At 42.9% G+C, this 12,500-nt stretch overlaps 1 protein-coding gene across 3 annotated transcripts in view; it reads right to left on the bottom strand.

Moving 5' to 3' along the window:
• The window catches only part of myh7ba (myosin, heavy chain 7B, cardiac muscle, beta a), a 64,061-nt gene that overhangs the window by 37,726 nt on the left and 13,835 nt on the right, over positions 1-12,500 (bottom strand). For all 3 annotated transcript variants that reach the window (XM_063215544.1, XM_063215542.1, XM_063215543.1), the window contains 5 exons: positions 12,304-12,436; positions 11,775-11,851; positions 8,024-8,111; positions 2,475-2,592; positions 157-280 (listed from right to left, as the gene is read on the bottom strand). In XM_063215544.1, coding sequence (XP_063071614.1) covers positions 157-280; positions 2,475-2,592; positions 8,024-8,111; positions 11,775-11,851; positions 12,304-12,436 — 540 coding nt within the window. The remainder of the gene's footprint in view (positions 1-156; positions 281-2,474; positions 2,593-8,023; positions 8,112-11,774; positions 11,852-12,303; positions 12,437-12,500) is intronic.

The following is a 12,500-nucleotide window of genomic DNA, read 5'->3' as shown; positions in this document are numbered from 1 at the left end:
GCAAACACACAGACACACACACACACATATGAACACACACGCATTTGTGAGCACACACACACACGCACACACACACACACACACACACACAAGCACAAGCACACACAGACATAGACACACACACATAGACATAGATTCACACATGCACACACATACCTTGGTGTGGCCAAAGCGGTACTGGTTGTGGTCTATGTCTAGGGAGCCCAGGAGCTTCTCTGCAGCCTTCCTGCTGTCCACGAAGGTGTCATCTGGGATGGCATGAGGGTTCAGGATACGATACCTGCGCAGCAACCAACACAAACACATCAGCTCAGCAGGGACAGAAGCCTGAAGAAGGGCCACTGATGACCTTCTGTGGGCAGTTCATGAGATTGGGGTTGATGAATGTGAGAAAAACTGTGCTGCCCTACAAAGGCAAAGTGCAATAACTAAACCAACATTGAAGCTGAGAAAAATGCCTTCAAAGCCGTGGTATAATGTTGGCCATTGTGGTTACTGCAAATTTGACAAAAGCAATATCTCTAAAATGGGACACATTTGGACCATAAGGTTTTGTCACAAGATAAAGGATGTGTTATGAAGACCATTTTCAGTATAAACTCAATTTTGACAAAAATATGCAGTTACTGCACTTTGCCTTAGTAGTTGTAGTTGGTAGTTGGGGCGGTGATGGCTCAGGTGGTAGAGGAGCTGCTCGGCAACCCAAAGGTTGCAGGTTCGAGCCCTGCTCTGCCTGACTCCATCGTTGTGTCCTTGAGCAAGATACTTAACCCTAAATTGGTCCTGGTGGCAGGGTGGTACCCTGCGTGGCAGCCACAGCCAGCGGTGTGTGAATGTGAATGTTAGTCTGAATGAGTGAATATGAGGCATGCAATGTGAAGCGCTTTGAGTGCTCAAAGGAGTGGGAAGGCGTTTTATAAATGCAGTCCATTTACCATTTGTAGGGCAGTATTATTCCACTTGATGATGTTATGTCTGTACTCTGAGCACAGTTGTATCTACAATTGGAAAGGCAGACCTTGCAAGCCAAAACGTTGGCGAAAGGCAATAAAAGTATGTTGAACTTCCGAGGGTGCCATAACACTTCCTTCACGATAAAAGTATACTTGTGGTCTACACTTTACATGTTCATGTACTGTAGCAAAGTCAGCTGAGCTCTGTCACCTTCCTCTGCTTCAAGTCAGTGTAGAGGATGTGTTTCTCAAAGTTTTCGTGCCATTCCCCCCTTCAGAGGAAGGGTGTCTGTCTGCGCCCCCCTCGAGCAAAATGGTTACGAAAATACAAATAAATAGGCCTTCGTAAAGTTTATTAGAGCCTAATATACACATATATGGCCTATGATGTTCTCTAAATAGTAGTGAATAAATTAATGAATATATTGTGATTGTAAAGTGAATGTGTTGACTTAATGGCAAAGCAGAAAAGTATTAAAAAAGAAAAACCTTCTGACTTCACGCGCCCCCCCCTACCATACCTCCGTGCCCCCCTAGGGGGGCTTCCGCCCCACTTTGAGAAACACTGGTGTAGAGGATGTGGTTGGGGAATGATAAGCACTAACATAGGCCTAGGTGTAAGATCATGCTTAATATTTCATACGGTTAGCTGATCTCACCAATGATGTCACTGATGTCACTGATGTCACTACTCCCCTCTCCTTGAAGCGCTCAGCGTGGAGGATGTGGTTGAGTAATAGTAAAGTATTTAGGCGTGAGGTAGGCTAATGCCCATGTAATAAGGCCAGCTGCTCTCTGCTTGAAGTCAGTATCATCAGCTAGAGGATGATATGTTTATTTGATCAGCTGATGGCCCTGACTGTGACTTGATTTATGGTGTAATAAGTAAGTAAGTAAGTAAGTGAGAAACCGTGTAATAAGGTCTGACCCTCACCCCTTGAAGTCTGCGTAGAGGAAGAGTAAAGTACTGTACTTATGGATTCACGGTCATTCTCATTTAACAAGTTCATCTGATATGCCGCTCACCTTTGCTTGAAGTCGGTGTAGACTAGAGCATACATTTGAGGAATAGTAAAGCACTGTAGCCTACCTATGGGATCCATCCGAGGTCATTCTCATGTGCAATAAATTAATCTGATATGCAACTCACCTTTGCTTGAAGTCGGTGTAGATGATGCGGTTGGGGAATGGAACAGTACTGTACTTATGGATTTGAGGTAAATCTCATGTAATAAATTCAGCTGATATGCCCTTCCCCATCTCTAATGTAATGTAATGTAATGTAATGTAATGTAATGTAATATGCAACTCACCTCTGCTTTAGGTCGCCGTAGAGAGGATGCATTTGAGGAATAGTAAAGCCCTACCCCATCTCTCTAATGTAATGTAATGTAATGTAATGTAATATGCATCTCACCTCTGCTTTAGGTCGCCGTAGAGAGGATGCATTTGAGGAATAGTAAAGCCCTACCCCATCTCTCTAATGTAATGTAATGTAATGTAATGTAATATGCATCTCACCTCTGCTTGAAGTCGGCGTAGAGGATGCGGTTGGGGAAGCCCTTCCTGCAGATGCGTATTCCCTCCAGCACGCCGTTACAGCGCAGCTGGTGCAGCACCAGGAAGGGGTCCATGATCCCTACAGGGCAGGAAAGGGTTAAAGAAATAAGAAGATACAGTAAGTAAATCAGACAAACAGGAGGTCTAAAGAAAAACTAAGTACAGAGTACAAAGAGTGTGTGCTACACTTTACATTTTGAGAGTGCTATTTTCCAAGCATACTGGTCCATAAGAGTGAAATTTTTAATAGTGGGGCTCTTTAGGGGTAGAATTATTTTACTGTGCAGCTCTTGAAATGTAAAGCTTGCAAGCTTACTGGGCAAGCTTGTAAGTGTGCTAATATTTCAATGGGCATAACTGTGGGGCTCATTCTGTGTGCTATATTTCAAAGGTGCTCATATGAGGTAGGCTAGTAGCAATACGTAATATTACAATAGTACTATGCACTGATGAAGGTTTAAGGGTCCAAATGTGTCTGATTGTGGACATGGTGGTATTTGATAAGTAAATCATGAGATACAGTGATACAATGAGATAGTAGCCTCTTTAGGCTTTAGTCAGGGTCATTTTTCCAAAAAGTTGACACCTGAAGGCAAATCATGTTAATTTTCGGCATACAACTGATTTAGGGGTATTCAAGGGTGCTGAATCCAAATCTGCCGTATGCCGGACGCAAAAATGTACCGAAATGCCTCAAACGGGCAAAATCCAATATGGCCGCCGCCACCGTGTTAAAATCCTGCAATCACTTTTCTTTTGAACTAAATAAGGTATGAATTTGAAAATAGCACTTATTTTTATGTTTTCAGACATGGGGAAAGCTATTATGTCATCAGATTTAAGCTCAGATTGGAAGAAAATGCTTATGTCATTGGCTGGCAGCCATTTTAAAAGCAGAGAGCCTCATATTGTCAGCGATTTTTAACATTTTTACTAATCTTTCAAGATTCACAGAAAAAATTCTCTTTGTCTCTGTGAACACAAATACTACAGAAAACTACACTGAACTGTCTACTTTCACCTGAAAAAAGAAGTTTGTGTCTAACTTTTTCCATTCTTTAGTTATGGGCAGTAGAACATGAGATGACACCACAAAAAAACACTGATTTTTGACCCCAAAATACTGCACTTCTCTCTGCCCATATTTTTGCTTCAAGGACATATTGTCTTTGATAGTGTTCATGTTTGATGTGCAACATTTTCAGGGGGTTTGAAGAGTGCTTAATGCCAATATGATGTATAAATAAATGTATATTCCCATAGTACATCAAAATGAAGGAATCCAATATGGCCGCCGTCACCAGTCTACAGTGTATGTTTCTTTGATTACACAAGGTAAACTCTTAAGTAGGCTACATTATGTAGCATTAGGTTTTCATACAGGGAGAATTAATTTCCATACTCAGATTTAAGATAGATATCAAAGGAAATTATTTCAGTGTAGTCTGAATTCATGATTGCAACAGGAACATAGGGTGACACCAAAAAAAATAATATTTTTTTACCCCAAAATACTGCACTTGTCTCAACCCACATTTGTGCTTTAAGGACAAAGTGTCTTTGATGGTGTTCATATTTGATATGCAGCATTTTCAGGGGTTTTGAAGGGTGCTTAATTCAAATATTCAAATATGTTGTGTATTAGGCTCAAAACCTCTTTAATAGGCCTACCTCAAAATGAATTAATCGAATATGGACGCCATCACCAGACAAGACAATTACATTGTAGCTGTAGGTTGTCATACATGGAGAATCAAAGGACATGATTTCATAGGTTGAATTCATGTTTACAAGTGACAGTTGACTTTCATGTCAATAAGCTGTTCTTTTGAATGAAAATGTTTTCTCTACTTCCACTTTTATTTTAATGCTTATTATAACATGATGTAATATGTCCACCTCAATCCACCTCTTCCATTATGAGACAAATTTACACACATAAGTCTGAATGTGCCTAAATATAATATGCACATCTACATTTTGTGCATTAGGAATTCATTGTTTGCCAATTTTATTGCGGTGCTTACATTATATCTTTGAATGGTGGAAAGGTGAAATGTGGATCAAAACAGTTTATGTTATTGTGAGGAATTTACTTGATATATGTTAACTCATTCCCAACCATTAGGCCTATCAACCTCCTCCTCTCCAGTGATTTGGCAGGACACACAATATCATGCACTGCATGGCACTTTGGCTGCAAATGCAACAAAAGCAAAGTATGGCGTATTGCAATGATCAGTCATATCTAATTCAGATGTCACATGGTTACATAAAATGCCCCACATTATCAAATCTCTATATTGAGTCAGGCCCACACACCCCTTCCTATCCTCCTGCCAGTCACCGAAGTGGGATGGGTGGTATTGAACAGGGCTTTAGTCCCACTGGTCCTGTATCTGCCACTTATACATGGGTTCTCATTGTTTATCAACACAATGTTATGAAGAGGGGCAAGACACTGGCAGCCAACCACGTGAGCTATTTTTTTTGACAGACAGCGGTTTCCAACAATCAGAGGCTGAGTTGTGCGCGGCTAGGTTCGCAGTCAGGTTATAAACAAAATTTAGAACCCATGTATTCTCAAGGCACACAAAGACATCACAACTTGTGCTTGCCTCATCCAACACTGCATCTGCAAGAAGTGGCATGGAGTACATGGAGTCAAGCAGTTGCTGCAATTCAGCAACTCAATGAGGGGTGATTACGAATAGGTTAACTTAGTATACCAAGTAAACAATTTTGGTTAGAGTAGAGGAGGGTGACTGTATGTGCATATATATTTGGTATATATAGGCCTATAAACTGGTATCAGAAGTAGTGTGGAGTCAAGTCTCTTGGCGGAAATACGTAGGATGGTGCGCAAGGTTAATAGAAATGGGCACCCTCCTGTCTTTCTCACAGCACATGAACACAATATTCAAAAAAGGACATTCCAAGTCAGCAAGGACATTCTGATTTTTGATACCTCCTCCTCGTATAACTTAACCCATTGTGTCCTGGAAACACATATAGGTTTTTCAGGATCTTGAGATTTTAGCTGCTTTATTAACTATGTGGGTATGTTAGAGCTGAATGGACACATTACAATGCAAGGGGAGGGTATTGGCTTTAAATGTAACTCATTTCATGTTTGTATGTGCTTCAGAGGCTGAGACATTGCGGATTTAATAGGAAGAGGGCACCCTTTCCCAAAAAGGGCGTAGGACAAAATGGGTTAATTAGCAGTCCATTTTTGAGTATTGTGTTCATGTGCTGTGAGAAAGACAGGGAAGTGCCCATTTCTGTGCCTAGGCACCTTAAAACTACCACTTGCTCTTCTGCCTGCCATTGGCTCTCTCTCCAGCTGAGCACCGTTATTGATACACTGCAGATGTACATTCCAGTATATTTTAACTAGGCCAATTTAAAGTCTATACTTGCACAATTCTACCAACAGAAGATAACAGACAGACTCTTTTCCTCCTGCTCCCCTGTTCAGCAGGGCTGGATCCCCACATGGCTGCATGCTGAGCCCCCCATCTAAAGTCTATCCGTCCATGACTGCAGCATGGCCAGCAAAAGGTACTGAAGATGGCAGACTGGTGTACAGAGACAAATTTCTCTAGCTCTGAATGAAAAGAAAACCAAAGAGATCATTGCTGCCTTCAGGAGGCACACCTATAGCGAGAATAGACCTAGCCCTCTCTGAACTTCCCACTTTCACAGAGCTAGAACATTGTCTTGGACATTATCCTGGTTCTGAGTTCTTGGGTCTCTACAGATGTATCATTGGCACTACAGATGTATCATCAAAGTAAGGACCAAAGACTAAAACCACATTTCACACACATGGACTGTCTGACTGTTCATTACAATCTCTTGTTCCCCTGATCTCCTTCCATCCTCCGGTTGTTGTGAAATAATTGATACAGTGCAATGTGTTGAGCTGAATTCTTGCCGTACTACAGAACAAAGGCCAGCCTTGTAATTAATGGTTCTAATTGTCACAGTGGCCATCTCAGCTGAAATATGTACATTAAGCAAGACAATCTATGCAATAACTTTGGATGACTGATGTGCAATACCAGCCTGAGTATGTCCTTTGTGTATATACACACACACACACACACACACACACACACACACACACACACACACACACACACACACACACACACACACACACACACACACACACACACACACACACACACAATGCCATTCCCTTATCTGTACATTCTATTCTATTCTATTCTATTCTATTCTATTCTATTCTATTCTATATATTATTCACATCAGTCTGCCTCTTGATCACCTTTATAGGCCTAGATATACAGTGATCTGAGCACAGCAATTAAACCGGCAAACATGAAGTAATTCCCATTGTACAAAGGATAATATTAGAAAATATTTGATTTCAGACTCTTGTGGTCATTTATTTTTTATGGGTGAAGAGGTGTGGAAACATTGTGTGGTGGTTTGAGGTGGGAACATTTTTCATGGTATAATGCATTAAAGGTGTAATTGAAATAGGGAGAGATTTAAATACAAATGGTCAATTTATGGAAAAGATAATCTCCTGTTGCAAACATGAATTCAGTCTGCACTGAAATAATTTCCTTTGATATCTTTCTTAAATCTGAGTATGGAAATTAATTCTCCTTGTATGAAAAGCTGATGCTACATAATGTAGGCCTACTTAAGAGTTTACCTTGTGTAATCAAAGAAATGTAGGCCTACACTGTAGACTGGTGACGGCGGCCATATTGGATTCATTCATTTTGATGTACTATGGGAATTAAAGGCATTAAGCACCCTTCAAACCCCCTGAATATGTTGTATATCAAACATGAACACTATCAAAGACAACATGTCCTTAAAGCAAAAATATGGGCAGTGAGAAGTGCAGTATTTTGGGGTCAAAAATCTGTGCTTTTTTGTGGTGTCATCCCATGTTCTACTGCCCATAACTAAAGAATGGAAAAAGGTAGACACAAACTTCTTTTTTCAGGTGAAAGTAGACAGTTCAGTGCAGTTTTCTGTAGTATTTGTGTTCACAGAAACAAAGAGCATTTTTTTCTGTGGATCTTGAAAGATTAGTAAGAATGTTAAAAATCGTTGACAATATGAGGCTCTCTGCTTTTAAAATGGCTGCCAGCCAATGACATAAGCATTTTCTTCCAATCTGAGCTTAAATCTGATGACATAATGGCTTTCCCCATGTCTGAAAACATAAAAATAAGTGCTATTTTCAAATTCATACCTTATTTAGTCCAAAAGAAAAGTGATTGCAGAATTTTAACACGGTGGCGGCGGCCATATTGGATTTTGCCCGTTTTGAGGCATTTCGGTACATTTTTGCGTCCGGCATACGGCAGATTTGGATTCAGCACCCTTGAATACCCCTAAATCAGTTGTATGCCGAAAATTAACATGATTTGCCTTCAGGACCTTAAATAAGCACCTTTTCAGAAATCCTGCCTAGACTACTTCTAGTAATGGCACAATAAGTGGAAATGGATTGGTACCTGGAGTCTTGGTCTCATTGGGGATGATGCATCGCACAAAGTGGGGTTGGGTGCTACGTAGGTTGGTCATCAGCTTGTTCAGATTCTCCTGCAAGCACAGCACACAGACCAAGTTAAGAACCGTTTTAAATTTAACCACATGAGCTAATAAAATATCTTGCTCTAAATGGGTTTATTCTTATTTTTTCCTGTTTGCGTCTCCCATGGATTTACTTTTTGTGTCAACAGACAATTCATCTCCAAAACCTGATAAGCATATCTGAAGAGTGATATGCAATACAATATGTGTGTCTGGTCCCCCTTTACTTAGAAACACTTCCTTCTTGGCCCCCTCTCCAACAGAGATACAAACAAGTGAGGCGCAGTACATTGAGACTTGCATCCATATACGGGTTTGCATACCTATGGGACCCAGGTTTGGGTTCGACCGGGGTCATTTCCCAGCCCTACCCTAGCTTTGGAAATCCCATGCTGCTTTGCACGATCATTCTGATCTGAAAGACAACATGGATGCCAGTGCCAAAGTGCAAGCCTGAGGAAGCGAGCCAATGAGAGAGCGGGGAGGGGTGGAAAGGCATTGACACATGCTACTCAAGAAACGTAAACTTGCAGTCTATTTGAATACACTGACACAATTAGCTATGGGTGAGGTATACGCCAAATGGTACATTCGTAACAACTAATAAACAGGCATGGGCAATCATAAACCAGACTTCCCCTAAGAGGAATTGCATAGGTAGCCTCCTGACTATCTCACATAAGCCCTAGCCCATCTCTCGCTCACATTTCACTTCCCCTATATCTCATACTCTACTACCAAAAAATGAGACCTAAAAAGCCCAAAAACACTTACATGAAAAAAAAGATACACAGAAGTAGCATGTGGCGGAGAGCTAAATGTTAACACAGCATGTCCCATCATGATGCTTTGAGTAGCAGAGACAGCACAGACTTAAAGTGATGTTCATGTCATCATTTCCCTAAACATCACTGCAAGTCTTAACTGCCTCCCTCTCATCCAGAGATGGTGTTCCTCTTTACACAAAGGTTTGGAGATATGTGCAATGCCAGAGAGCAAGAAGTGATAATAGGCTAGGTATTTGTATTTGTATTTGTCTCTAGGTAACCTGAGTCTAGCCTGTTGTAGCACCCCCTCTCAGCGGTATCCTTCTCAATGCCCCCCTAGGGCTCCACAACGCCCCCCTGGGGGGCTGTAGAGCACCTCTTGAGTAACACTAATCTATACAGATAGACTGGGTGGATTCCAATATGCGCACTCCCGTCCTCCCTTGCTCACTTGCCTCCTCGTGGGCTCGTGATGACATCACTGACAACAGTATTGTATTTCAATATCTCACAAAAGCTCAATTCCAATGTCATTTTCTTATTTGCAAACAGGATGGTGAATGAAGAATACAATAGTACCCCAAAACATTTTGTAGCTAGGCTGACAGCGGGGAAACTTAATTGTTTCCTCCACGGAGGCGGGGCGTCAGCGAAACGCGAGGCCACAAGCACAGACCGAGGAGGGATTCCGCATATTGGAATCCACCCACTGTCTCGCCCCGTGCAGCCATTTTGCGAGTCACATGTGACATAACACAACAGACTAGGTCAGCGTACGAAGCGTCCTTGATATTCCATCTCATTTATCCAAGTGATGTTTCCAGCCGGCTGCCGGCTACAAAATTAAACAGGAGTGTGCGCTATTTTACTATTTACAGCAGCCGTCTCCATCCATTAAAAGGTTATCTGAAGTGCTCCATCACTAATCTTTCCCATAAGCTAAAAAGAGAAACATCTCAAAAACCCACCCAGGAACCCTAAATAAAACCTTTGATAAACTACTAGGCTATATATACATATAAATTCTACAGCTACCAAGGGTGACCTCATGCACAACTGGCTGGGTGTCTCCAGGCTATGCCATTGCCAGTGGCACACTGATATGCCTTTTCCACCAAGGCACCTCCCGTGCTGGTTCGGAGCAAGTGCCAAATCTTAAACCAGGTCTTTGTTTTTCCGATACAAATAAATCTAACCTTGGGCCCTGAAAAAAACGGGTTCCAACTCAGAACCTTCTAAAGGCTAGTTCATCTCTACAAAGTCTGTGTGTTTGTGTGTGCGTGCGTGCGTGCGTGCGTGTGTGTGCTAGCATTGCCCGGTCAATGTTGTTGCTCGGCCCTGCCTGCCTGTCTGCCGGCTGGTTACCCCTGTGTATCATCACCCACATTCCTCCTAGGGAGCAGCTGATATCACCAGGCCTGTGGAGGGCTGTCTGGCTCTATGGGGAGGGCGCTAAAACAGGCCCTTAAGCTCTCTCTCTCTCTCTCTCTCTCTCTCTCTCTCTCTCTCTCTCTCTCTCTCTCTCGCTCTCCACTCCCACCACACTCTCAGGGGCTCAGCCGCTACAGCCACTTTCCACTACATTACACACACATCACACACATCGCCCTATAAATACATGTAAAAATCCCCGCCACAATAAAATTATCCCCTCATCCAACAATGTTGGTAGTGCCACCTCCCTCCCTCCTTTGCCTGCCTCGTGCAACAGCAGTGACTTAAAATACGAAACATGTGATGGCGCTAAATGTCAGCCAGGGAAGCAGGGGCAGAGAGGGGCATGGAAAGGCTATGGCAGAGGGGCAGGGCGGAGAGGGGCATGGAAAGGCGAAAGCCTCGTTCACACACGACGTCGCTGCTAGTTACTAGCTTCTCGCTCACTCGCCTAGTCGCCACTTGCTCATTGAACGTTCACTAAAAGTTCCCGCGACTTTAACTGCCAATGCACAGGCGAGAAGTACTGAACTCTGCATTCCAATTGGTTACTCGCTTACTCGTCTCGCTCGAAGTTAAAATATTTTCCGACCGGCTGTACCACATATCCCATGACATCATCCTCACCGTATGGAGCTGAGTTGGGGCAGGGTGAAGGAAGGGCAGGGGAACGCTGTGGCTGGGTAACAAACGTGGCAAAAGTAGTAAAAGGTGAAACCTATCCATCTGTAGCCTCTTACTGCAGATGGCGTCGCCAGCGGGCCTATTCACTATTTGCTGAGAATACTCAACCACATCATAACAGCATTGTTATGACAGTACCGAGATCCTTAAGATGAACAGATAAAGACATAGCCATTACAATTTTGGTGACAGTAAGGTTATAACAGGCTCTGTGCTAAGGGGATAATCAGGGCATGCCTTTGCCACTTATCACACCCTCTTTTCTATACAAAAGTCAGTTACCTTTACTGCATGTGCAGCATTCAATTTGTATTCACGGTATATTACAAAGGGGTCGAATAGGGTAGGGAAGACTGACCAATTAACAACCCCTAACAACACCTCACACTGTAAAACATTGCAAGCCCGTTAAACGTAAAAAGGTAAAATACCCTGCTGTCTTAAGTTTGTAAGTTAACTCAACTCGACGCGTAACTCAACTCGAGGTTTTCTCAAGTTGAATTAAGAAAGAAGAAAGCCCATTGGGAAACTCAACTTACAAACTCAAGGCAGCAGGGCAACGTAGTAATTTGTTACGTTTAACTGGCTGCAATGTTCTACAGCCCATATGCAATGACGTGATACCCACTGTAGCGAAGGGGAGTAGAGTTGCCCAGCCAAGACTCGGACACGTACCTTCTAGGGTACCAAACTGGGTCTCTGACCGCTACACCAAAGAGCCAGGCTTGTTGGCGGGACAGTCAGTACACTCCCACATCCCTAGTGATGGTCACTCCATCACACCCACCTTATGCAGCTGAGACACCGTCTGGAAGGAGGCAGCCTTCTTCCTCTTCTCCTTGCTGCCAGACTTGGGGTCCATGGCTGCCAGGAGCACCACAGGTCATGTTACACACACAAGACTTACAGGATACAAAACAAACTCATAGAGCACAGAGCACAAAGGCCTCTGGGTGCAAAAGCAAGAATGCACACATGCACACAAACACACACACGCGTGTGCACACACACACACACACACACACACACACACACACACACACACACACACACACACACAAACGCACACACACACAAACACACACGTACGCACACACGTACACACACACGTACACATGTACACACGTACACACACACGTACACACACACACATACACACACACATGTACACACACACGCACACACACAAAAGCCAAGCAGCCTTGCACCGCAAAATAACACACACACACTACACAATCCATTGTGAGTTTTAGCCTGATGTGAGAGTGTGAACAACACTATTTCTGTGAGTGTGTGATGACGCCGTGTGGTGTTACCTATGTCGGAGCTGACGTAGTTCTCATAGAGGGCAGCGAGCAGCTTGTTGGCGGACTTCTGAAAGCAGGCCACCACTGTTTCATTCAGGGGGTCTTTATTCTTGTCCAGCCAACCGCAGATATTATAAGGCACCTTAACAGAACCAATACAGACATGTTTGAGAAACTACATGTAGGTATACGCAAATCAGACAATA

The sequence above is a fragment of the Engraulis encrasicolus genome, chromosome 14 (assembly GCF_034702125.1).
Source record: "Engraulis encrasicolus isolate BLACKSEA-1 chromosome 14, IST_EnEncr_1.0, whole genome shotgun sequence".
NCBI lineage: Eukaryota > Metazoa > Chordata > Actinopteri > Clupeiformes > Engraulidae > Engraulis > Engraulis encrasicolus.
This window is presented reverse-complemented; position numbering and strand designations above follow the sequence as displayed.